This window comes from Selaginella moellendorffii, unplaced genomic scaffold (assembly GCF_000143415.4).
Source record: "Selaginella moellendorffii unplaced genomic scaffold, v1.0 SELMOscaffold_42, whole genome shotgun sequence".
Lineage (NCBI taxonomy): Eukaryota > Viridiplantae > Streptophyta > Lycopodiopsida > Selaginellales > Selaginellaceae > Selaginella > Selaginella moellendorffii.
Window position 1 is genome coordinate 191,711 of NW_003314303.1, and position 22,851 is coordinate 214,561.

A 22,851-nucleotide genomic window follows, 5' to 3' on the forward strand; every position below is an offset into this window, starting at 1 on the left:
CTATTCCTGACTCTCGAGACACTTCCCGATTCCTGAGTCTCGAGCCACATTCCTGATGATGATGTGGCGCCTCCTCGACCTCAGCTGTATTTAGGCTGTCCTCGATCCAAGAGTGGTGGAGCTTCATCAACCTATAGTATATATAGGTTAGCCTTGTTCCATTTCTCCACAATCTGAATCAACACCAGTCTAAGGCCTCTTCTTTGTTTTCACTAGCTTTTTCTCTTTGTCTTTAGCATTTTCCAGTCTTGATCTTGTTGGGGGTCTTGACAGCAATGGCCTTTGTATCTTTTGGCACCAATGGTTGAATTGGCGCCGTATATCCATGTTGATGTTGTCTTCCATGAAAGCTATTAACAAATTATTGTAGGAGCCAATGAAGATACCCACAATGCCTTGTTGTGTTATTAGGGACACAAGACGGACCTATAAAAGAACTAAGTGAATGAAAAAAGTAATAAAAAATATGCTATTATCATATGGCATGTTGTCGATGAGAGTTCCTTCAACTCTTCACAAGCATCTCATCTAGCTGGAATGAAATTACTACCAATAGTCATTGTTGCAAAAAACATGTATTACCACCTTCAGTTTGTAAAATTCACTTTTGCTTACCTCGAGATCGACGTGATATTCTATAAACCACTTGATCATCATTATTTACAAGTAGAACCTGATCCGAATCTTGGTTGTTTGATGCTTGAACTAGAGCTTAATTTTGGTTATTTGGTGGTGGAACACGAACTTCATCTAGAGCTTCCTCATCCTTGTCTCTATTGTCACTTGTATTGCCATCATTGCTAGCATTGACAACTTCCTCATGATCTAATGTAGAAGTCTCCTTCCCTAGGAGCTCCAACTCCCAAAAGCATTCTATCTTCTGTGCCTTTGGAACTCTTACAAACATTGTTGGGTACATTCTTCCATCCCTTACACCCTTTGCAACAAGTCAAGTGCAAACTAATGCCTCAAATGGCATGCCTTTATATTGAAGATACCTATAAACAATATATATTTAAAAAAGGTCTTAGCTGCACGTCGCATGAAATAAAGATTGACCATGTTAGCAATCATAAGTTGTTGTGCTTGTAGACTTCTTTGGTAGCCACCCTCTTCGATCCCTTCCAATGATGTATTGATGTAGGTGTCAAAAGACATAAATGTGCCATCTGGATTGTCACCAATGTATGGTGCCAAGAACTTCTCACCTTCATTTATAATTTGCATGATGTAGACAACCCTTCTCATCATGTTCTCAAATAGTTCTAGCAGTCTTTTCTCTCTATTCATTAAGCAGATATTGAGAAACTCTAGAGTCTCTATTTATTGTTTATATGGAAGCTTCAATTTTGCGATATTGTAAATCATGTCATCTGGAGTTTTATTCATTGCAAAAGTAACATATGCATAATTGAGAAAAATGAAGTGTGATAAAAAACTTATATTCATGAGAAGAAATTTCTGCTATAGTCTTTAGCCACTCCTTCAGCCTACGATTGTCTGCAATGCATACTAGTTTCTTCAACTTTGAAGACTTTGCATGTTGAATTTTATGCTCAATTTGTACGAACTCAGCTAAGAGCTCTTCCTGACTCTTCTCCGGATGTGCAAGTTTGTAAGCATTTTGCTTGACTTTCACCAAAGGCTAAAAACCAAAATAATTAAAAGAGGCCTTTATAAAATACATACCTTGCACCACACATCGAGCATAAAACTGATTGGGTTGTTGAACCAAGTTGTACCGTCATTTCGAGTGCATGAGTGCCGAACAAGTGTTGCAAGATCATCATCATAATGTTGGCAGATGTCATCCTCACTCAAGTCTGCCAAAAATTGAAGTTGCTCGATGTCATAGACAAAGTTTTGCTTTTGAACAGTGAAATGCCCAAGCCTACATTTAAACACAACAAAATAAGTTAAAGTGGAGTTAGAGGTAAAATTATAAAACTTATGCATTGATCTTTTGGCAGGCCAAAATAAGTCTGTTAACATCCAAAGGTCCCCTCACGTAGATATGCCCAACTAGAACGTTGATATAGTAAATGGGATCATCACAAAAATGATCGTTGATACACTTCATCCAAGCCCCATATTAGTGGTTACTGTCAATAATTTGGAATATTGTCCCCACAAGTTGTCGAGTCTTAAGATGTCTGATAAGCATGTTATCAAATTCCAGGGATTTCCTCCTATAAATAAGATTCTAGCTATTCACAATCTCGGGTGTGATGGTAATTATCTCTGTTGTTCCTGGCTTGCAAAAAGAGACTAGAAACATACCAATATTTGTCACAAGGCCATTTTGTTTGAACAAGCTATATATATCCAGTTGACATACTTAGATGCTGTGTGGACAAGGTTCGTCTGCTACAAACGGTAAAGGGGGATTTCTTTGATCAAGTCACAAGGGCTTGGCCATTTGAGCACCTCAAGTGTTTGGTGAACTGCTTTTTCCCTTATTTCCCTAACAGTCTCTTGGAAGCACTTGTCCACCATGTTGTCAGGAAGGTTTGCAACTTTTCAGCTCCAGGCTGTTCCTTAGATTCACTATCGTGAACACCACTAGATTGCCCAACTTCAAGGATTTATGCTAGTGGTGGGCCAGTGAGGAGTAAAGGTGGAGGTGGGGGTAGTGGTGGTGGCAGCGGGGGCAAATGCAATAGTGGCAGTGGTGGTGGTAGTGGCAGTGGCGATGGCGGTGGTGGAGGTGGTGATGGTGGTGGCGATGGCGGTGGTGATGGTGGAGGTGATGGTGGTGGAGGAGGTGGATCTTTAAATAAATGTGTCTTTGTTGATGTGCTAATGGACATGTTGATCGTGATGTCATTGTTAGTACCAAATTGAACTTCTTGTGTCTTCTTGGCTCCAACAACCTTTTTATGTAATACAATTTTCCTTTTCTGCAAGAGAAAAAATTTTTTTAGTCAAACTATATAAAGATAATAAGAAATTCAAACAATCAAAGAGAGAAATTGAATAACTTTGGCCCCCTAGGCAACCAAAGTGCCCGAGATGGACTTTGAGCCCAGTTGACTTTTCTGCTCCGACATATTTGGTTTTACATAAAACAAGAGTCTTCATAAACAAACACTAAATTGCATCACTAACTTAGATGCATTTGACAAAGATGATGCAATTGTTGGAAAGCATCATCATAATCATTAGTATGTCCAAATACACATTTGGAGACATTTGAAAAAATGGTTCAATTTGCATGAGTGGCTGCACTTAAACCATTATAACACTACAATGTCATCCCTTAGAGATACATAGGAAACTCACATAAATGCCAAATATCATCCCAAGAATGATATGTGGTAATCACCATAAAGTGATCGAACTAATAGTACATATCATCTCTAGGATTCCTATGAAAAAATTTCAACCAAACATAAAGATTAGCAAAAAGAGTAAAAGGAGTTATATTATATGTTGTGAATGCCACTATCAATTAAGTTTGATTGTTCAATTGCAACTATATAATATTGAGCAACTACACCAATTGCTACTCTAGAGTCAAAGGAGGAGGAGGTTGTTACTTTACCATAAAGATGAATGAGAAGAAAAAAAGCAAAAGAAAAGAAATTGAAAAAGTTATAAAAAAAAGGAGATTTAAACAATGCAAAAGCTAGATCTAAACTAAAATTTTAAATCCAAGCACTCCTTAGGGATAATCAAAATTGCTCCTTATTTTCACCAATATGAGTGCATAGAATATAGAAATGAAATATAAAAATGTACATATCAATTAGCCTAAAAACCCTAGCTTATACATAGGAGTAAATGGTTTGTATTGAAACCAATTCGATAGCTATCAAAATCTCACTATGTTAATATTAATATACCACATACATAGCCATACATAGCTATACACTTAGACTTCACAAAGTAATTTTATACAAAATGAATAAATCTTAATTAGAAATTATCCAATAAATATTGACCAGCTATTTTTATAACTCCAAGAATGACAACTTTTACTTTCAAATTCAAATTTATAATATTTTTATGGCTAGAACTCTAACACACTTCATTGTTTCCTTTGCAAAAATAAGTTTTCTGTCACCCCTCTTTATCCCAATTAATCAAGAATCATGTTTCAAAATAAAAAATATATGTAAAAATGTTTTTGGCAAAAAAGTTATAGTCAATTGATAATTTGAACTTTCTGATGTTGAAATAACATTGTAATATATTGCGAATTTATTTAAAAAAGAGAAAAAAAATTCAACACAATCTTCAATGCTCCAAAAGTCTCTTTGATCTTGACTTATATACTTAAGAAAAGATTATTTATTATAAGTATTTTTTGTCTTTTAAAGTAATTTAAAGCACAAACAAAATGTTATCCTTTTCAACTTATTAAAACTTGATCATGAGAATTCCTTTTGCTCTAGCTCCATGAACCCTTGCTTACCTTTAGCAAGATTGTTGCCCAATATGCCTCCCTCCTTGCTTACCTTTAACAAGATTGTTGCACTATTTTTACACCCTAAAAAAACGGGCTTTTTGAAATCTCTCTCTCTCTGTTTTTTTTTTTTTTTGTAAACTCTCGTCCCAGGAACTAGTCGCAGTGATATGGCTTGGCTAATGCCAGCCTAGCACATTATCAAGGAAAGCAATACTAGCTATGGACAAAGGATATAACGCGAGTACTGGGAGAGAGAGCCAAGAAGGAAAAGTCATTCTTGATCCCCCGAGCGCACCAACAAAGAATGTGGTGATCAGTATAGCCGTCACCTGAAAACGAGCAAGCGTAAGGCGAGAGAAAAAGCTTTTGCAATCAAATCTTGCTACCTCGCTAGAGAAATCCCACGTCAACCCTCTCGTATACACCAAGCCAAGGAAAATTCCAAGGCAGCTGAAGCAAAGTCGATGTTAAGCGAGTTCGAAAGAAGCAAGGCAAAGATCTTACAGTGTATTGTTCATTGTCACCGCACCATAAATCTGAGAAAATGTGAGCGAGATGTTTCTCTTCCGCTTCTTTTGTGCAAAGCTGATGCTGGAGACGAGCTCGCTCGCGTTAGACGCAAGTGGAGTGAACACAAAGGCGATAAAGAAAGGAGGTATCTGTGATGCCTGTGCAAATCCATTGATGCTGTTGACAAGAGGATCTGCGAAAGCAGCCGCAAGCAAGCTCCCCGAGAGGAGATAGAGGATGGCTTCAACGTACAGCTTCGAGGATCCAGGTTGGCTTTTATCATCCTCCACCTCGTCAATATCCTGCTCGAGGAGCCGCAAGACCTGTCAAGAAAGGAAATGTTATCAAACGTTTCCTACAAGGCCACAATGAAGAACAAACCTTTTCTGCTTCTTCAGACTTGGCTGCCCAAAAGTTCGGCTCGTCCGAGGTTTCCAGTTGGTGTAACGCTCGTAAATGCTTCACTTTTGCGACTTGCACAGCCCACTTGTTCAGTCCCTCGACGAACTCATGTTGAGCAATGGATTTGTTTGCGTCAACATCGAACTCCTTCAGCCAGTTGTCGATCAAATCGCGAGACATGGTGTCCCTGACAATAAGTGCTCAAAACAATGAGCGACAAAAGAAGGCGACTCATGTACCCGTTTGTTTCGATCCCAAGGCCGACCATGAACGCCTCCAGTTCATCTTTTTCGATTTTCCCGTCGGCATTCTTGTCGAAGCAAATGAAAATGTTTTCCAGCTTTTCTCTCCCGAATGGCGCAAGCTTCTTTTCCTAATAAAAAATGAAATATAAATATACATAGTGATATCCAAGTGATATCCATTAGTACCTTGCTCTCTCTGGACGAGTACGAGGATACTTTTTGTAAAACGCGAGTTTTGAGGAATCTAAGGCGTGCCTCATCAATCCTTTTTTGTTGCAACCACGGAAACGCCACCTTCAGCCACAAAAGCAATTCAACGTCAAGAGCGTAAACGGAGTGTGCTTCAGCTTGCCTGGTATGCGCAATAAACAAAAAGTCCAACGCATGAGATTGCAGAACCAATGAAGGCAGCTTCTGGGCCTTCAGAGGGATGACCATCCAGTAGAGGAACTTGAGCACAAATGAGAGGAAGCGCAGACGCGATCATAATCCAGGCACCCCATCTTTCAAAGTTTAGAAACACGGTCAATCCGGAGAGATCTTACGTGACCAAGTTACGTACCTTGTTTGCGTATCAACCGTAACACCAGTATGGAAAAGATCGTACTTTTTCGTTAGCACTTCATCTTTCGCTGTTCCATCGGAAGAACTCAAATCACAGCGCCCAGCCAGAAGCGATCCAGCCCATGCAAGCGTGAGGAGAAGCGTCGTGGAGCCTGCTAGGACGCCTACTCCAACCATCACCTCCTCCTGCGCCTGAAAAAAAGACCTGCTTCACCAAGTTAGAGCTTACTCGAAAAAGCTATGGAGCTCAGAGTTTATCTCTTGAATGCTTCCCCCTGTACCAGATGCTAGAATCAACAATGTATCCGGAAGAGCTCCCAGAATCGGTAGAAGAAGACCACCAATCAGACCTGGATTCATCACCTGTAGAAACCGAGAATCTGTAAAAGCTAGCTATGGTTTTCGGGCTTTGTTTACCTCGAGAAGGACTTCACTGCCTTTGGAGATAAATCTCGCAGCTACGAGAAGTAAGCAACCAAAAGTGGCCATCAGGAAGAGGTTCCCGCCGATGTTAGACGAGCAAGGAAGGAAGCCATAGCTCTCCTCACAAAGGTTCTCACATTGAGGAGAAGCTTGGCTGCTTTGCTCCGGAACAGTGGCAGCGGCCATTGTGCTAGCAATCACTTCCTGCGCCGATTGAGAGGATTGAGTTGGATTTGGTGCCGCCAGCGCGCCGGGAGAGGATGAAAGCAGCAGTAGAGGCAGTGTTAAGTTCATCACACTTTGATAGCTTCTCTAGTCAGAAAAGAAAAAAAGAAAGGAAGAAAAGAGTGAGCTCGCATAGCTAGAAATTAGAGAAGAAAATGAAAGACCTTGATCGCGAGAGAGCTCCATTCTCGCCGTGCAGCCTTGAAACCCTCTGCTCTGGAATGGAGTGAAAAGAAAACACCAAAACGATTGCCTTGCCTCGATCGGACGCATTTTCCAGGGAAATCTTTCCTGCATTGCAAGTAATGCACAGCTATGAGCAAGAGAATGGTCGATATTACCTAGCGCGCGCACTGTATAGACGCGTATGGCGCGCTTGGAACTCCGTGGGAACGAAGAGCGCCATAGCCTATCCGAGAATTTAACAAAATCCTAACACTATTTGAGTTATTTATTAGGGCTCATTATCCAAAAATGAAATATTCATTTCGCCCTAAGCTTAAGCCCTAAATTTTGGGCGCAGTGGAGGAAAGGCATGGCGTCGTGGCGCTCCCTTCGCGGCTTCCGGCAGGCGCGAACGCTCTTCTCAGGTAGCGCTCGCATCTCAGCTCCTAGATTTCCAGAGCGCCGGGAGATTTTGATTCCAAGCGCGCTTCTGTGGAAAATGCAGGGAGAGCGGCTTCCAAGCGGCTGTCCCATTGCTCCGGATCGTCCATTAGAGATGGGCCTGGCACCACCGGACGCTGCTACGCTACTGCATCGGTCGCGGCCGTGAATACCTACGCGAATGACCTTGATTCGTACAATAAGGCACTGCAAACCCTCAACTTCAAGAGGAGGTGAGTCTAAGTTTTAGGTGGAGTAGCAACAAAGAAAGGAAAAGAAAAAGATCCGAGAGCGATTCGATTTGTTTCTTCCTCCTTTTGACATGGGCTTTTCAGCTCAGGCATTACTTACTCCGGGACGTTTATGACGAAATGCTGGTGGATGGTGTGCAGCCTGGGCCGGCTACATTTCACTTGCTTCTCTCGGGCTGCATGAAAGGTTCACGTCTCCAAGATACAATGTTTTTCTTCGAACAGATGAGAACTATGGGAATTATTCCAGACGTATGAAGCTCTTTCGCTGGATATTTGCCTACTGATAGGCCTTATTGCTTTCTTTGTTTCTGCTATAGGTGGCAACGTACAGTCTCGTCATTGCTGCGTGTGGGAAATGCAATCAACTTAGCCGCGCTTTTCGGGTATGAGTTCGTAAAGTTCCCTGGCTGCTACTAAACTTTGTTTTTCAGGTGGGAGAGGAGATGGAAGCTTCGGGAGTACAACCAAAGCTGGAGACCTTCGTTGCGCTTTTGAGTGCTTGCGGAGTAGCGGGTGACACTGATAAAGCGTAACACTTCCAATTCATGCAATTCGGAGGTTTCCTTGGACTTCCTTCTGGGATTCTTTAGCCTGCTTGTTGAGAGATAGTTTCATACGGTCATGTTTGTGTTCTTGACAGACTGCGTCAGTAGTTCGTTGTTTTTATCCTTATTTGTCTAACCTCTTCTCTTTTTTCCCTTTGTTTTGTCAGCTTCGAGATCTTACGAAGGATGACAACCTACGGAATCACTTTCAATGAGTACTGCTACAGTGCGCTGATAGCCGCTTACAAGAATCGAAAGCCCATTCAGCCTGATACGTTTGACAAGGTTTGAATGAATTCATAATTTGCTTAAACCAATGTAGTTTTGCAGATATACGAGATTGTAAAGAAGTCGAAGGCTTTGGCCTCCGAAGATCTCAGAGCCCGTGCAGCCACCGGTGAAGCCGAGATATCTACCGATCTGCAAGACGAGTTCTGCTCTTTGATAACCGGAGAGGGTCAGATGAGGCGCGGTGCTTTTAATCGTCGGATGCTCGTATATCATTCGGCATTGCGTGCAGCTGCAGACTTGAAAAATCTAGAGGTATACACGTTTTCACTCTATATTGATCTCACTGTTTCAAGCTTCTAGGGTCTGAAAAAGATTTGCGAGATGATGGTGACGGATCGTCTCTTTCCCGACGCGTTTTGCGTGTCTCAACTGATAAGGTGCTACTTAAACTTCCTGGGATATACATTGCAAACTATTTTGTCTCTGCAGGGGATACGTTGCTGCAGGAGACACTGAGAGCGCATTAGAGTGTTTCAACAAGCATATCAATTCTGGCCGACCTGTGAATTTGGACCTCTACATGGTTAGTCTGTTCCATGTCGTCTACGCTGCTTATTCTGTCTTCCTGCAGGTGATGATTCAGGGAGCGATGACCAATTATACTCCAGCGGGTATGACCACAGCCAAAAAGCTTCTGGTAATTCATTTCTGTTATTTTGTTTATATTGATATTGGCCCTGTCCAGCGGCAACTGGAGGAAAAGGGCTTCTATTTGAATCCTAAAGTTGGAAGTGATATGCTAGCGTTCGCATCGAAGGAACCGGTAGATAACATTATTCTTTCAGCCCGGAACGTCATGTTGATATCATTGTGCTGCAGGAGGGGGATTTCACAACTGCAAACCTCATATGGGACATGATGATGCGTAAGAGCTTGAGGCCCACAAGACTGGCAAGCCAAGCGTACCTTGATGGACTTCAGGTGAATGTGTGCTTATGTTGCGTAACCTTTCTCATTTACTTGCATCTAGGGACGTGAGATACCTGATGACGACCCCAGGATAGCCAGTGTAAAAGCTGCACTCAAAACCAGCTCGCCGTTCATGGCCGAGCTGCAGCAGCAACAACAGCAGAGGGGAAGGGTAGGATTTCGGCCTGGAAATGTTCCACTAAGCATGTAAGGACCGGATGTAGTTTCTTTTCCTTCTTTGATGCTAACTATGAAATTTCGACAGGATCAATCGCCGCCAACAGCCTGCACAACGGCCTCGCGTCTAAGGCGGCCAAGTTTTGTACATCGTGGGGTCACCCGTGCTGCTTTCTTTTCGTTTTTATGTCGTTCTGAAAGCCTGCTTGTCAGAAATCGTTTGGCAGAGTGGGGAACGACGTTTGTACCCATGGGCCACTCGACAAGAGCAGATTCTCAGTACTTTGTTTTGAGACTTTCAGCCTTGACAAAAAAAAAAGACCGTGGATTAATAACTCACTGGTTTCTTCCGACAGTTTCGAGCTCTACTCGGCGTCGTCGTATCGGTACTTTCTGTCCGTTTGTGATTCTAACCAGTTTGTCCTGTGAACCAGCTTTCAGGATGAGGATTACAGACTTGTTATTGTTGTGGTGCGAGTTAGGTGCCGTCTCGTGAAGCTTACACGTGGGAAGACAATCTCACGGGGTCCAACAAGCTTACCAGACAGATACAGTGCCGAGTATATATGCTGGATCATCACGGCCCTCAAAAAAGTTGTCAGCACTGGGGTAGCAGAAGCTGGTACATTATTTTTTTTCTTAAGAAAAGATGAAGCAGGCACTGGCACTGCTGCTACTTCTCATTCTCACCGTCGCTGTGCAAGGACTCGAGTTTCAAGACGAGCGGTCCCGGCGACCATGGTACAAGAAGAAACCAGGACCGAAGCCCGGATCGCCACCAAGCAGCAAAAAGAAGCCAGAGAAGCCACCAGCACCGGTACTAAGCAATGACGGCCTGGTAGCTCCTCTCACCCGGATGAACATCCAAGGCGCCTCGGTGCCGTCCTTTGTGGTGGAGCTCAGGGTCGGCAGTCCTCCGGTGGCCGTGAACTTCACCATCGACACCATGGGCACCCATACAGCAATGCCATGGCAACTTTGCTCGAACGTTACCACTGCCGCCACCTTTACCACGACTGACAGCAAAGGGAACGAGAACTGGAAGAAGACACCACCGTCATCACCGCCACCACCGGAGAGATCGTCATCTCCACCAGGAAGACCGTCGCTACCATCGTCACCGGTACCACCATCGTCCTCGAGTCCACCAGAGAAGCCATCCACACCACCAGGAAGGTCTTGGGCCCCGCCAGGAAAGCCACGGCAGCCACCATCGTCATCGTCTCCTCCAGGAAGGCCAGGAAAGCAGCCATGGCAGCCACCATCGTCCTCGACACCACCATCGCTACCACCAACTTACTCTGGAGCTATCCAAAGCGTTCCATGCTCGCATCCAGTGTGCCAGGGATCGTCCTATACGTGTGACAAGGTGAGAAAACGCTGCATGGCTTACGACCGCTACACAGGGAAGCCCATCGACTTGGTTCTCAGCCAGCTTACCATGGAGAGCGTCTATCCATCCGGGGACGTCGCTAGCCAGAATCGAACCATCGCCGGCATTGTCATGGGGTGCAGTGCCCCGTCATCTGTGCCGTACGCCTCGACGAGCATGGCCTCCCTATCCCCGGGCGCCACGTCGCTGGTGTCCCAGATCGCGACAGCCGCGAGCCTGCCACGTCGGTTCGCCTACTGCCTCGGCAAGCCACGTGGTGCGTTCTTTGTGGGCGGGGCTGATTACGTGTTCCGCCAGCGCACCGTCAAGCCGAAAATGCAGTACCTCCCAATGCTGACTCCTCCCGCCGCGTGGCAGCGCGGGATGGGCTACCGGCTCGCACTTCGCGGGATCGCCGTTGGATCCGGGCCAGATGTCAAGCCCCTGCCCATCGATTCCTCACTGTTTGACAATGGGGTGGTGATTGGAACCAAGCTGAGGTACACGAGCTTGGTTGATCCAGCTTACCAGGTAAGCGAAGATCTTCATTCTATCGTTGGATCTCGCTGCTTCTTCTTTCTACCAGGTTGTTCGAAGGCATTTCATGGCGGTGGCGGCGGCGTCTAACGCTTCGATCACTCCCGTGCCATCGCCATTCCCGGAGCTCAATCTCTGCTATAGGATTCCTCCCAGAGCTGCGGTGTCCGGGGCGCCCAAGATCCAGTTCATCTTCGAGAACGCAACGCTCACGGTCCAGCCCAGGAACTACATCGTGAGGTGGCGGCGGACGGACGTTGTGTGCCTGGGAATCGTGGGAGCCGGCGCGCTGGGGCGAGTCTCCGTGATTGGAACGCTCCAGCAGGAGGAGACGCTGGTGGAGTTTGATCTGGAGAAGCGCGTGGTGGGCGTCAGCGAGCACCTCAGCCTCTCCGGGACCAGCTGCAAGAACTTCGAGTTTCTTCCCGATGCGCCGTGGCCGCGGAGGTCGTCGATCACGCCAGCTCCATCGCCCGGAGCTCCAGTTCTATCTGAGGATGATGAAGGAAGTTTTGACGAAGAGGAAGAGGTTGGCATTGCGCCATCGTCTTCTTGAAGGAGGAGTTATTGTATGGTTTGATTGTATTGATATATTCTAAGTTCTCATAACATTCCAATGTTCTACCAAAAGAAATGGCAATGTATTATTTCACCTCAAACCAACTGAGTTGGCAATGTATTGTCTCGAGGAGCTTGTTCATATTGTGAATTCTTCCAAAACGCTACCACAGGCCAAGGCGGCCCACGCCAGCGTTCTCGGGGCTCTCCCTCTCGAGTCTCGGACCGTCTATCTCCTCAATCTGGTCGTCCAGATGTACGGGCGTTGCGGCAGCGTGGCAGATGCGCGCCACGTGTTCGACTCTATCCATCCCAAAGATTCCTTCTCGTGGAATCTGATGCTGGATGCATATGCCAAGAACGGGCATCTGGAACAGGCAAAAAGAGTGTTTAACGCGATGCCTTGTTACAATCTAGTCTCGTGGAACACAATGTTGGCAGCACTGGCGAAAGCAAGCCAAGCGGCAGAAGCAAGCGCATTGTTCTCCAGGATGGAGGAAAGGGATATAATCTCCTATAACACAATGTTATCAGCATATGCCACACTTGGGCATTTTGATACCTTTCAAGAGCTTTTTGATCGAATGCCAGATCACAGTCTCGCGTCTTGGAACTTGCTTTTAACGAACTACTCGCGACGAGGGCTTCTGGTTCAAGCCAAGAAAATCTTCGAAAGAATGCCGGAACAAGATTTCTTCTCCAGGAACACGATTCTTTCAGCACTTGCCCAGAACGGGCATCTGCTAGAAGCGGCGGCGATGTTCTCCACGCTGCCGCTGCGCGATCTCGTCTCCTGGAACACGATGATCTCCGCGTACGCTCAACTCAGCCGCCTCGTTGATGCAAAGGATCTCTTCGACACAATGCCCGAGAGGAATCTCGTGTCGTGGAACGCGATCCTGGGCGCGCTCGTCCAGCACGACCACCTGGACGAAGCCCACGAGATCTTCGCCGCGATGCCGGCCAAGAACTTGATCTCCTGGAACGCGATCCTGTCGGCGCTGGCGCGGGCGGGATCAATCTCCCGCGCCGGTAATCTCTTCGCGGCAATGCGCGAGAAGGATCTCGTCTCCTGGAACATCCTCCTCGTCGCCCATGCCACCGCCGGATCCAGCATCGAGCGCTGCGAGGCGATCTTCGCCGCGATGCCGCAGTGGAACGCCGTGTCGTGGAACGCGATCATGGCGGCGCTGGCGCGCGCGGGGCGGATCGCCGACGCCAGGGCCTTCTTTGATCGCCTCCCGGAGAAGATCATCACGTCCTGGAACACGATACTCACGGCGCTCATCCAGTCCCGGCGATGGATGGAAGCCCACGAGCTCTTCCTGGATCGAATGCCCGAGCGCGATCTCGTCTCATGCAACGCGATGCTCACGGCCTACTCGCAATCGCGCGAACTTCTTCGCGCGAAATCGCTCTTCGATTCTATGCCCCAGCGCAATCTCGTCTCGTGGACAACGCTCCTGTGCCTCTACTCGCGCGAGGCCCGCCTCGAGGAGGCCAAGCTCCTCTTCGATTCCATGGCTCATTGCGACTCCATCGCCGCGATCGCGATGCTCAGCGCCTATGCTCAGAACGGGCATCCAGCCGACGCGCGGCGGATCTTCGACTCCATGCCATCGCGCGATCTCGCTTCCTACAACGCAATGCTTGCCACGCTCGCCCAGGATTTCCAGATCCATGAAGCGCTACTTCTCTTCCATCAAATGCCTGATAGAGATCCAATCTCTTGGACAACGCTCCTCCTTCTATTTGCCCAGACCGGGCATTTGGAACTCGCCCACTCCCTATTCAAGCAAATGCCCGCCCAGGACCTCATCGCGTGGACGGCCCTGATCACCTCCCATGCCCGCATCGGGCGGCCAGGATCCGCGCTCGCGCTCTCCTGGGCGATGCAAATCCACGGCCACGCGCCCGACGATGCCACATTCACGTCCCTCCTCCCGGCGTGCTCCCACGCCGGGGACTTGCGCACGGGAATATGCTGGCTCCGGTCAATGGACGCTGACTGGGGGTTGACCCCGAGCAAGGAGCAGTACGGCTGCGTGGTTGACCTTTTGGGCCGGTCGGGCCACTTGGCCGCGGCCGAGGAGCTGGTCGCGACCATGCCGTACACACCAGAGGCGCTGGATTGGATTTGCCTGTTAAGCAGGAGCGATAGCGCTGTTGGTTTTGGGCGAGGAGCGGCAAAGCAAGCGATGGACCTCTCGCCGGAATCGCCTGCTAGCTACATTCTTCTCTCAAACATCACCACAAAGATCTAAAGCCAATAGTCGTTGTATAGACTTAGTTAGTCCAGAGATTTGTGTGACAGAAAGGCGTTAATCCCGTTAAGTGGGAGTATAGCGTTGTAGGAGCGGCAAAACAAGCAATGACCTACATTCTTCCCTCAGACATCACCAAAGCTCATAATATAGACTTACTTAGTCCCGAGATTAGTGTGAAACAAAATGATTAACACTAAGGCCGCGTAGCGCAGTGGATTAGCGCGTTGGACTTCGGATCCAAAGGCCGTGGGTTCGAATCCCACCGTGGTCGTGCACATGCATCTCTCGTGCTTGGTTTGTATCTTTTGTTTTGTCGATCGATCTGTCGCAAATGTAGACAATCCTAGCGGCAAAACAACTCTCACGACAAAGATCTAAAGCTGATTGTCAAGATTAGTGTTAAATGAAAAGATTAACGGAAAGGCCGCGTAGCGCAGTGGATTAGCGCGTAATCCCACCCCATGGTCGCGTAGATGGATCTCTCGTACTTTGTTTGTATCTTTTGTTTTTTCGAAAGAGAGGAGCCATACGTAGCATTGATCGCTCTCTCGAGAGCGTAGCCTGGACAATCCTAGAAATTTCTATCTGGGTGGCCACCGCCCCGGGAAAATCTTTCCCTCTCAGTGGCACCGTCCCATGCCTCGAGAACAAACTCCGCGATCATGATCAACATGGAAAGAGTAAAACCAAGAGTCCAAAAGAGATGGACCACCACTACACCGCCTTGTGCAGTGCCAATCTTATATACTTCGCTCCTTTTCACTTGATCTGTGCGAGTACGGACTTTGATCTTGGGAGTTTCATGTCTGTCGCCTGCCTTGTAGTTTATTGGTGTTTGTACGGTACGGAGTCGCCAACAAACGATGACCATTTATTTTTCTGCGAGAGGATGGTAGCCGCAATGTTGATTGATTTTGGGGCCGGAGAGAGAACAAAGTTGCGTGATCGATGCAGTCACCGGTCACGGCAGCACTACACTGTACGTGGGATCTGGAATGAAAATTATGGATGCCAATCAACACACGGTAAGAATTTGGAAGATCTCGTCCATGAGCGTGTCAAGAACGGGAAGTTCTCGCCTCCGTGAACCTGGGAGACCGCCGTTGCGTCGCCAGGCTTACAAGAGATTCAAAGCTATGTTTGCGCTTTAAAAACCAATGTAGAAGTCAAGAAAGGGAAAGAACAAGAGAGCAGTCCTCGATGGAACGTAAATCCAAAGTATAGAAACTTAACAACAACCAAAAGCTTACCATCCAGCGCACCAGTCAAGGCTTACGTCGCCCCGGTTTGACCAAGCCAGGGTTTGACCAGACACGGGTTACTATGTGGAGACTGTTGACCGCGTGGAAAGCTACAAGGGACGTACGACTTACGGAGGAGCATGGTTTATCGTGATAAGCCAAAACCCCTTTTAGCTTTAACTAAGGTTCTTTCTTGATAGCCCTGCGTGAGTGTGAGCAGTGTGAGCAGTGGACAGAGGCAGTAATAAGAAGCGCAGCGCTTTTTTTTCCCCTCCCTGTCGCTGCCATTTTGTTTGTTTTCGATCGCTCATTCACTTTGGCTTTGCTCCAAGCGCTTTCCATCGCTCCGAAATCGATCCCATTTCCTTGGAGTGAGGATTTAATCGCCTCGCCAATCCAGTGCTAGGCTATAGCTATGGGGAATGCGTGCTTGCGGAGTAGCGAGATCCACCACCACCAAGAAGAGGAGGACGAGGACGAGATAATGGGAGGCTCGCTGGCCTCCAAGAGGCTCAATCTCTTGAGGAAGAAGAAGCTCCAGCAATCTAAAGCTGCGTTCTCTTCTCCATCTTCTTCTTCTTCTTCTTCTTCTGCTATGGCTACTTCTTCTTCTTCTTCTTCTTCTTCTTCATCTCGATCTCTTGTTGTTCCTGTGGAGATGAAGCCCGCCATGGAGATCCTGCCCAGCTCCCAGGAGGGCGTGATGCGAGTGAAGCTCATCATCTCCACGAACCAAATGGCCAGTATGATCAATGCGAGCTACAAAAAGGACGACTTCCTCGAGAGCCTCATCACGTCGCTGCTCAAGGAGAAGGGGATCAACATTCCAGAGCAGCAGCAGCACAAGCTCTCCGCCTCCAGCTCCAGGAAATCGAGCTTCTCGTCGTGGAAGCCCGCATTGGAGAGCATTCCCGAGGTCAGATCATCCTAGAACAGACATTCTCTCGACGCGGGAGCTCCTTTTTCGATCTCGTCAGCTATTTATTGGTTGGACGATTTTCAGTCTTTTAGTATGTTTCTCCCTTCCCTCGGTGTTCTTCCGGTTAAAGCTTCTCCAGTCGATCAAAACTCGATCTGGGCGTTTGATCCAGCAGAAGCCCACCACGAGATTGGAGCCAAGAACAATATACCAGCAGCATTCCGGCGAGAAACGATTTACCTCTCGAAAGAATCCCCTCTTTTCCTTTTGTATAGAAGCGATACTGCTCTAACTCTGCTACTACTACTATACATGAAAAGTTCCTCTTTTTCTTGTCTTTTGTTTGCTTGCTCGCTCGCCGCGATTAGATTAGATGATGATAAAGCTCTCTCGGATCGAATCAAGCCGGTCTTTTTGGCACGATCGATCGATTTTTCTAACATCTCTTCGAACTTTTCTTCGTGTCCCCGCGCTTGCTTGCCCCGCTTTGATCCATCGCATCGGTTTTTCCGGTTTCGTTTCGTTTTGGAAACTTTTCTCTCGCCATCGAAGTGCTGGCTATAGCAGCTCGTGCTTCCACACCATTAAAAAAACGCGAGGAAATTCTTCTTCTAGATGAAAACAAGAGCTTTTCTAGGGTAGCCACTCACATGGCTATAGTTTAGCAGCTATGATTTTACTGCAAGACACGAGAACTTGTTTGATTCCTTCTTCACATGCCTGTGGAACTTGTTTATCATTTGTTTTCGTGTTCTTCATAAGCTTCTTGATGATCTCGCTTAAACTTAAGAAACTAGGTGCAAGACAGCAAAGACCAACGAGAGATCATTTGATTAAATCGGTGGAAACCATATTTTTTAATGGGTGGAAACCATGGGAAACAGTTAGAGACCATCGGGCTATATAGCTTAAGGTTGGCTCGATTTCACGCGATGATTGATCGAGTCAATTACTGTCTGGCTCTCTCTATAGTTTTCTTCTAGCAAAATTTATCTCCAAAAACTAATGATTGAAGTTAAGTTTGTCGGTGCTTAGCGGCAAAACGTCAGCGCAAATTTGAAATCATAAATATTCTAAGAATATACCATAAGCAATGACTGGCATATTCTAAGAATATATTTTAAGCCCTAACTTTATTAGCTAAAGCCCTTTTTTTAAAATTTAAGCCCTTATCTGTGTGTGTGGTGGGCTTGATGATCCACGAAGAGCTCTCCATCGCGCCCACCGATCGGCGTCCCATGAGCGGCATTCTCTACTCTCGGTGAGAAATTCCCATCCGGGACAGCGCGCGCGAGGCGATGGCGGTGGCAGCGCCTCTGTTTGGCAAGGTCTGCCCGGTTCTTGGCGAGAAGGCCGCGGCAATCGGGAAATCGTCTAGGTTAGGTCCAGTCCAGCAGCAGAGATTCACGGCGCTCTCGTCATCGTCGTCGGCGGCGGAGGTCTTTGATCCGTCTGGATTGCCGCCAGAGTCTTCTCTAGCTTCCCCGTCTTCGATCCGATGGGCACAGCTTGCGTTGCAAGGTCCCCGGGCGGAGATGGAGGACGACATGGAGCTGGAGGAGGGGAGAATTCCAGAATTTACGTTTGCTGCGGTCTATGATGGTCATGCCGGTATATCATCAGTGAACTATCTCAAGTAAGCACTCTACAATTCGATTTTGATCTTTCTAGCGATGGTTCTTCAGGAAAGAGCTATTCAGTGAATGCGTGAATGCATTGCAAGGAGGAGCTCTTCTACAATCTGATAACTCGATCGATTTGGAAGCGGCACTCTCGCAAGCTTTCGTCCAAGTTGACAAACGCTTGCTCTCGTGGTTCGTCTAGCTCGATCCATTCATCTCCACTCGTGATCAATGCGAGGTTTTGCTTTGCAGCAGGCTGGAGCAACAAGAGGAGTCTGATCGAGAATCTGGCTCCACTGCAACTGTCATGTTTCTGGGTAAAGAGAAGGTGGTGGTAGCTCACGTCGGCGACTCACGAGTGGTACTGTCATCGTCTTGCAATGCTTTTGGAGGATTTAACTAGTCTCCACTAGATTATCAGGTAATTTCTCGAGGAGGAAAAGCCGAGGAGTTGACGAGTGATCACAGGCCATATGGGAGCAGCAAGACAGCTCTAGCCGAGGGTAAGCGAGTCATTGCTGCTGGAGGCTGGGTATGTTTCTCTTGATGTTTAGTTTTTGGTACTGAGAACACTCGTGTTTTGTGTTTGACTAGATAAGCAATGGCCGAGTATGTGGTAATTTGGCTGTGTCTCGTGCATTTGGAGATATATCCTTGAAGTCCCGTAGAAAAGAGTAAGAAATCGTTCGCCAGTGAAGGATTCTTTTGACGAAGGGATCTGTCAGAATGCTAGAGGAGGGGCTCAAGAAAAACTTGTGGACGCAGAAGTTTGTGTCGAAGTAAGTGATAACTTTCCTTTGTCATTGTTTTCACCAGTATTTCCTAGACTTCACTCTAGAGTGTTTCAGGCGGGATCTCACAGGAGAATGGCTGACTGCGGCACCGGATGTTACTGCTGCAACTCTTGGTCAGGACGCCGAGTTCATCATTCTTGCTTCAGACGGCTTGTGGGATTCCATCAAAAGGTGAATTCCAGAGCTCATGCAGGACTCACAAGCAACTTTTATGGTTTTCCCAGTAAGGACGCTGTAGCATTTGTGAGAGAGCAACTGAAAGAGCACGGAGATATCCAGGTAATAATGTTTCCATTTCCATCTCTCCATAACGACTAGCTTTTCGTATCTCCCAGCGCGCTTGTGAGAGCCTTGCGGCCGCTGCTCTGGTAACTTCTATCCATCTTACTTTCTTAAAATCTCATCCACTTTACAGGCCCAAAATGGCCAAGACAACATCAGTATTCTCATTGCCGATTTCGGGTGAGTGAATTTGGTACCTCTACATTCTCACAGACGCAAGATCAAATCAACAGAAAGGTAGCACGCGTGGATGGACTTGCGCAGCACCAAGACGTCTCAGCTGGGGTAAAGCAGGTGCTAGTAACGTCTGGCATTCTACTGCTAGGAGTTTATGCTTCTCATCTAGCAAGCTTGATCAGATAAGTTCCACTCTTTACATTCATAGTTGATCAGCTTTCATCTAAAATTTGCAAAACTTTGGCGATCGAACAAGAATCTGCTCAACAATCTTCCCAAGTTTTTGTAACCATATGTTAAGAACCGATAATGCTGGTAAGCTCATTTTCTGCTTCTGGCTCATGCTCTTCCTTGTCCTCTTGCAGCTCCTCGTTTACAAAATAGCCATTGCTCGACTTCTCGTACGTCACCTTGCTCAAGCCAGTGCTCATCTCGGTTTGAGCTTGGAACGAATTCACCACCCTGTCCCGGTCCTTGGGATACGACCAGTAGAGGAAGGTGTATGTCAAGCAACAAGTCGCCATGGGTATGGCATAGGCAGTGTAGAGGGCCTTTCCCAGAGACACGGCATCGCCACTGTTAGCCTCCACTGGATTCTTGGACGTAGGTGGCGGCGGCACGTATCCATACAAGTGCTCCGCGAGCAAGCCCACGATGGGAGGAGCAAACGAAGCGAGAACCGACTCGAAGGACCGATCCAATGCGTAGATCGTTGTCCGGGACTTCTCGGGGACGATCTCCGCAAAGATTGGACTGTTTGATCCTCGACAGAGTTAGCAGATGGAAGATCTTTGAAGAGCAAAACTGTGGAAGAGCTTTCAAGAGCAGGGGACTTACTTGTTGGTGGCTGGAGCATTCCACGACGTGCAAAATCCTAGCACGGCGAAGATGAGAGCGTGGAGCAGCAGCGAATTAGATCTCGGTGGCAAGCCGAGGAGTAGAATCGCCGTAAGTGGCACTCCAGAGCCGGAGCTAAACTGAGCGAGGATGATTCTCCCAGAGTCCGGGAGATGTTTAGAGATGGTGTCTCCCAAAGTTCCAGCGAAGAGGCCTCCCAGAGATCCGCAAGCCGTGAACAGGCCGAGAAGAAACGCTGTGTGCGTGTGGCTGAATCCTTTGAGCTCCAGCCAAAGTGGAGCAAACGCTAGCGATGCCCAAGGGAAGGTGCCAACAACACCCTGCGCTACCAAGAACTGGAAAGTTTTTACGTTGATCACCATCTTTCCTTCTTGAAGCGCTTCTTTGAGGCCACTCCACACTCCGGCAAATCCCCGCTCCCTCTTCCTGGACAACAAAGATCTCCAAAACTTTAGCGACCGACAAAGTCACGAGCTTACGCTTTGGCGGCAGGATCCACCGCGAAGATCAAGAGCAAGATCCCGAGAACCACGCTGATGGCCGTCACCAGCAAGAACGAGAGCCTCCATCCCGAGATCCCGAGGAAGCTCGTCCCCGCCAAGATGATCGACAAGAACCCACCAAGTATCGTCCCCACGCTGCCCGTGAGCTGCAGCCATCCAAACGCCTGGCCGCGCTTGGATTCGTCGCAAGCATCAGCTACGAGCGACTGGATCGCGGGGACGACCAGCGCCAGCCCGACTCCATTCAGAGCTCTCCACACTGCGATCTGCGCGAGATATCCAAGACCCACTAAGCGAAGCGATCGAGATCTAGAGCTAAGTACGATGGATCTACGACTTACTTGCGTGAAGGTTTGAGAGATCCCCACGAAGAACGTGGCAATTGACCACAGGAAAGCGCCGATGGCGATCACTTTGGAGCGATCGTAGTGGAGGCTGAAGTAAGCGGCGAAAGGGAAGCACAGCGCTTGGGTGATCGATCGGAGGAGCGTGAGCGACCCAAGTGCCGCTAGGCCCGTGTGGAGGCTCTCGCCTATCTCTTTGTACACACCTGGGAGGAGCGCCTCGTCCGCTTGCTCCATGACACTGGCGAGATTCACCAGGACGAGCGTTCGCACCCGCTCGTCGCTCCATGGCTTAGCCCTCATTCCTCCTCCTCTCGCGGCCACTCCAAGGGAATTAGTTCAAAAGTTTAACAGCTGTGCTTGACTAGAGTTGACTAGTTAACATGACAACGCATATTCCAAGAGATTTTTATCGTGCAATTCTGTGGTGATCACGAGAGGATCTGAGGAGTCGAATCATCGTGATTTCTTATTAAGTGTTTGATATAGTTCGGAAACCTGGAGCTGAACAGATCGAATCTCCTTAGAAGAAAAGTCACCGGCTAAAAGGAGCCCTAAAACCTGCTTGCTAATGGTGAAATATAATAAATCAAAATCAAGGTAAATAAGGAAACTAAGAATATATGGCTTAAGCCATATACATTTTTTAGGGTCTTGCAGCACACAATGCAATGGATAAACTTAGGTTTGGTATTTTTAAGCCCACTTTAGGTGACAAAGCATATTCTATTAAACCGGTCTAAGGGGAAAGAAAGTAGTCCTACTCAGCTAAAGTCAATCCTAGTCAACTCCAAGTTGGCAGTGATGTGGACCAATCCATTACCGATAAGGCCACTTCAGATAGGGTAACGAGGCCCGGGCCAACCATGTCGTGCCACGTCTTCAGCTAGCGAGCAAAACCCCCTTCTTTCGTTTCGACCTAGTGTTCTTCGCAGACACACGTTCCCAGCACACGCTCGCGCTTTCTCTCACACGAGAGAGAAGATCAAAGCAAAGAAAGGAAGGAATGGCGTCGGCGGCGGCTTCCGGGTGTGTGGGATTAGTGTCTGGAACAGCAACGACGAGCGCATCGTCGTCCAAATTCTTTGCCGGCCAATGCCGGGTCTCTCCAGCCGCGTCGTGGAATCGGAGAGTCCCCTCCTCCGCCGGATTGGTGGTGAGAGCTTGCGAGACCGCCGCCGCTCCACCAGCCACCGAGAAGAAGCCAGAGCCGGTTGGGCCTAAGCGTGGATCAATTGTAAGTGGATCCTTCTTCCAATTCTCGCTCGATTTGATCTTGGGTCTTGTTCTTCTTCCATCTTCTCATCGCGCACATTGCTAAATCCTTGGATGGATGCAGGTGAAGATCTTGCGGCCAGAGTCGTATTGGTTCCAGACCACGGGCAAGGTCGTGACAGTGGATCAGGTAAGCATTTCTACTACTTTTCGTTTCTCTTTCGATCGACTCGATCGATTGCCTGGATTTTCCTGATGGGTTCCTTGCAATCGCCAGACCCCCGGCGTGCTCTACCCCGTTGTTGTTCGATTCGAGAAGGTGAATTACGCTGGAAACTCCACAAACAACTACGCGCTGGACGAGGTCCAAGAAGTTTAAAAAGAAGCGCTCTCGTGTAAACCACATATATCTCTCGCCTTTATCTGTGAAAGAAAAAAAAGAGAAAAGATCCTTACAAGAACTGTACTTAAGGTCTAAAACGGGTAATTTTATAAGATGGGCTCCCGTGGCCTAATGGATAAGGCATTTGACTTCTAATCAAGGGATTGTGGGTTCGAGTCCCACCGGGAGTGTAACACTTTTTTTCAAAGCGCACAAAT

The 22,851-nt window shown here is 47.5% G+C and overlaps 8 protein-coding genes and 2 non-coding genes across 15 annotated transcripts; 8 read left to right on the plus strand and 2 right to left on the minus strand.

Annotated features, from left to right (window-relative positions):
• Window positions 1-4,348: 4,348 nt before the first annotated feature.
• LOC9635845 (sodium/calcium exchanger NCL2) lies at window positions 4,349-7,211 on the minus strand. The gene is made up of 12 exons (XM_024684746.1): window positions 7,122-7,211; window positions 6,945-7,071; window positions 6,550-6,867; window positions 6,391-6,495; window positions 6,131-6,324; window positions 5,921-6,071; window positions 5,755-5,862; window positions 5,563-5,696; window positions 5,303-5,510; window positions 4,916-5,244; window positions 4,798-4,861; window positions 4,349-4,740 (listed from the first exon to the last, which is right to left on the minus strand). The coding sequence occupies exons 1-12, from the start codon at window positions 7,184-7,186 to the stop codon at window positions 4,588-4,590; spliced, it is 1,956 nt and encodes a 651-aa protein (XP_024540514.1). The 5' UTR covers window positions 7,187-7,211; the 3' UTR covers window positions 4,349-4,587.
• Window positions 7,212-7,236: 25 nt separating this feature from the next.
• Window positions 7,237-9,920, plus strand: LOC9635846 (pentatricopeptide repeat-containing protein At4g35850, mitochondrial). 2 transcript variants are annotated; one of them, XM_002979601.2, is made up of 14 exons: window positions 7,237-7,370; window positions 7,451-7,619; window positions 7,727-7,889; window positions 7,958-8,023; window positions 8,072-8,169; window positions 8,353-8,470; window positions 8,516-8,728; window positions 8,777-8,853; window positions 8,906-8,999; window positions 9,048-9,113; window positions 9,162-9,239; window positions 9,296-9,397; window positions 9,447-9,592; window positions 9,651-9,920. In XM_002979601.2, the coding sequence occupies exons 1-14, from the start codon at window positions 7,316-7,318 to the stop codon at window positions 9,691-9,693; spliced, it is 1,488 nt and encodes a 495-aa protein (XP_002979647.1). In that variant the 5' UTR covers window positions 7,237-7,315; the 3' UTR covers window positions 9,694-9,920. The 2 variants fall into 2 exon arrangements, with proteins under 2 accessions (XP_002979647.1, XP_024540516.1); XM_024684748.1 differs by lacking the exon at window positions 7,237-7,370 and having other exon boundaries at window positions 7,506-7,619; window positions 7,722-7,889.
• Window positions 9,921-10,018: 98 nt separating this feature from the next.
• LOC112349760 lies at window positions 10,019-12,080 on the plus strand. The gene is made up of 2 exons (XM_024684747.1): window positions 10,019-11,465; window positions 11,521-12,080. The coding sequence occupies exons 1-2, from the start codon at window positions 10,212-10,214 to the stop codon at window positions 12,025-12,027; spliced, it is 1,761 nt and encodes a 586-aa protein (XP_024540515.1). The 5' UTR covers window positions 10,019-10,211; the 3' UTR covers window positions 12,028-12,080.
• Window positions 12,081-12,145: 65 nt separating this feature from the next.
• Window positions 12,146-14,293, plus strand: LOC9635175 (pentatricopeptide repeat-containing protein At4g02750). Its single transcript, XM_002979602.2, has one exon. The coding sequence runs from the start codon at window positions 12,146-12,148 to the stop codon at window positions 14,291-14,293; it is 2,148 nt and encodes a 715-aa protein (XP_002979648.2).
• Window positions 14,294-14,493: 200 nt separating this feature from the next.
• Window positions 14,494-14,567, plus strand: TRNAR-UCG. Its single transcript has one exon. It is a non-coding gene; the product is annotated as a tRNA-Arg (tRNA).
• Window positions 14,568-15,691: 1,124 nt separating this feature from the next.
• LOC9635176 (putative protein TPRXL) lies at window positions 15,692-16,793 on the plus strand. Its single transcript, XM_002979603.2, has one exon. The coding sequence runs from the start codon at window positions 15,953-15,955 to the stop codon at window positions 16,466-16,468; it is 516 nt and encodes a 171-aa protein (XP_002979649.1). The 5' UTR covers window positions 15,692-15,952; the 3' UTR covers window positions 16,469-16,793.
• An 825-nt stretch (window positions 16,794-17,618) lies between these two features.
• On the plus strand, window positions 17,619-19,712 carry LOC9635177 (protein phosphatase 2C 57). 3 transcript variants are annotated; one of them, XM_024684770.1, is made up of 13 exons: window positions 17,619-18,092; window positions 18,142-18,270; window positions 18,331-18,439; window positions 18,492-18,499; window positions 18,547-18,610; window positions 18,673-18,752; window positions 18,804-18,857; window positions 18,927-19,043; window positions 19,097-19,151; window positions 19,208-19,240; window positions 19,288-19,334; window positions 19,388-19,646; window positions 19,697-19,712. In XM_024684770.1, the coding sequence occupies exons 1-12, from the start codon at window positions 17,755-17,757 to the stop codon at window positions 19,515-19,517; spliced, it is 1,164 nt and encodes a 387-aa protein (XP_024540538.1). In that variant the 5' UTR covers window positions 17,619-17,754; the 3' UTR covers window positions 19,518-19,646; window positions 19,697-19,712. The 3 variants fall into 3 exon arrangements, with proteins under 3 accessions (XP_024540538.1, XP_024540536.1, XP_024540537.1); XM_024684768.1 differs by lacking the exon at window positions 18,492-18,499 and having other exon boundaries at window positions 18,500-18,610; XM_024684769.1 differs by lacking the exon at window positions 18,492-18,499 and having other exon boundaries at window positions 18,334-18,439; window positions 18,500-18,610.
• Window positions 19,533-21,453, minus strand: LOC9635178 (MFS-type efflux pump MSMEG_3705). 3 transcript variants are annotated; one of them, XM_024684762.1, is made up of 4 exons: window positions 21,034-21,453; window positions 20,677-20,958; window positions 20,169-20,638; window positions 19,533-20,084 (listed from the first exon to the last, which is right to left on the minus strand). In XM_024684762.1, the coding sequence occupies exons 1-4, from the start codon at window positions 21,337-21,339 to the stop codon at window positions 19,628-19,630; spliced, it is 1,515 nt and encodes a 504-aa protein (XP_024540530.1). In that variant the 5' UTR covers window positions 21,340-21,453; the 3' UTR covers window positions 19,533-19,627. The 3 variants fall into 3 exon arrangements, with proteins under 3 accessions (XP_024540530.1, XP_024540529.1, XP_024540528.1); XM_024684761.1 differs by having other exon boundaries at window positions 20,169-20,615; window positions 20,669-20,958; window positions 21,034-21,452; XM_024684760.1 differs by having other exon boundaries at window positions 20,169-20,615; window positions 20,669-21,452.
• Window positions 21,454-21,900: 447 nt separating this feature from the next.
• On the plus strand, window positions 21,901-22,786 carry LOC9635847 (photosystem I reaction center subunit IV, chloroplastic). The gene is made up of 3 exons (XM_002979605.3): window positions 21,901-22,273; window positions 22,376-22,441; window positions 22,529-22,786. The coding sequence occupies exons 1-3, from the start codon at window positions 22,043-22,045 to the stop codon at window positions 22,628-22,630; spliced, it is 399 nt and encodes a 132-aa protein (XP_002979651.2). The 5' UTR covers window positions 21,901-22,042; the 3' UTR covers window positions 22,631-22,786.
• On the plus strand, window positions 22,752-22,824 carry TRNAR-UCU. The gene has a single exon. It is a non-coding gene; the product is annotated as a tRNA-Arg (tRNA).
• Window positions 22,825-22,851: the final 27 nt, after the last annotated feature.

Coding starts and splice junctions, on each gene's coding strand:
- LOC9635177 (XM_024684768.1), top strand. CDS start 17,755: ATGGCGGTGGCAGCGCCTCTGTTTGGCAAGGTCTGCCCGGTTCTTGGC. Junction 18,858..18,926: donor ACGCAGAAGTTTGTGTCGAA/GTAAGTGATAAC, acceptor AGAGTGTTTCAG/GCGGGATCTCACAGGAGAAT. Junction 19,152..19,207: donor AAGAGCACGGAGATATCCAG/GTAATAATGTTT, acceptor CGTATCTCCCAG/CGCGCTTGTGAGAGCCTTGC.
- LOC9635847 (XM_002979605.3), top strand. CDS start 22,043: ATGGCGTCGGCGGCGGCTTCCGGGTGTGTGGGATTAGTGTCTGGAACA. Junction 22,274..22,375: donor GGCCTAAGCGTGGATCAATT/GTAAGTGGATCC, acceptor GGATGGATGCAG/GTGAAGATCTTGCGGCCAGA. Junction 22,442..22,528: donor AGGTCGTGACAGTGGATCAG/GTAAGCATTTCT, acceptor TGCAATCGCCAG/ACCCCCGGCGTGCTCTACCC.
- LOC9635175 (XM_002979602.2), top strand. CDS start 12,146: ATGTATTGTCTCGAGGAGCTTGTTCATATTGTGAATTCTTCCAAAACG.
- LOC9635845 (XM_024684746.1), bottom strand. CDS start 7,186: ATGGCGCTCTTCGTTCCCACGGAGTTCCAAGCGCGCCATACGCGTCTA. Junction 7,072..7,121: donor CTATACAGTGCGCGCGCTAG/GTAATATCGACC, acceptor CTTGCAATGCAG/GAAAGATTTCCCTGGAAAAT. Junction 4,741..4,797: donor CGTGGGATTTCTCTAGCGAG/GTAGCAAGATTT, acceptor GCTCGTTTTCAG/GTGACGGCTATACTGATCAC.
- LOC9635178 (XM_024684760.1), bottom strand. CDS start 21,339: ATGAGGGCTAAGCCATGGAGCGACGAGCGGGTGCGAACGCTCGTCCTG. Junction 20,616..20,668: donor GTGGATCCTGCCGCCAAAGC/GTAAGCTCGTGA, acceptor TTTGTTGTCCAG/GAAGAGGGAGCGGGGATTTG. Junction 20,085..20,168: donor AATGCTCCAGCCACCAACAA/GTAAGTCCCCTG, acceptor AGGATCAAACAG/TCCAATCTTTGCGGAGATCG.
- LOC9635846 (XM_002979601.2), top strand. CDS start 7,316: ATGGCGTCGTGGCGCTCCCTTCGCGGCTTCCGGCAGGCGCGAACGCTC. Junction 7,620..7,726: donor ACCCTCAACTTCAAGAGGAG/GTGAGTCTAAGT, acceptor TTTTCAGCTCAG/GCATTACTTACTCCGGGACG. Junction 9,240..9,295: donor CGTTCGCATCGAAGGAACCG/GTAGATAACATT, acceptor ATTGTGCTGCAG/GAGGGGGATTTCACAACTGC.
- LOC9635176 (XM_002979603.2), top strand. CDS start 15,953: ATGGGGAATGCGTGCTTGCGGAGTAGCGAGATCCACCACCACCAAGAA.
- LOC112349760 (XM_024684747.1), top strand. CDS start 10,212: ATGAAGCAGGCACTGGCACTGCTGCTACTTCTCATTCTCACCGTCGCT. Junction 11,466..11,520: donor TGGTTGATCCAGCTTACCAG/GTAAGCGAAGAT, acceptor TCTTTCTACCAG/GTTGTTCGAAGGCATTTCAT.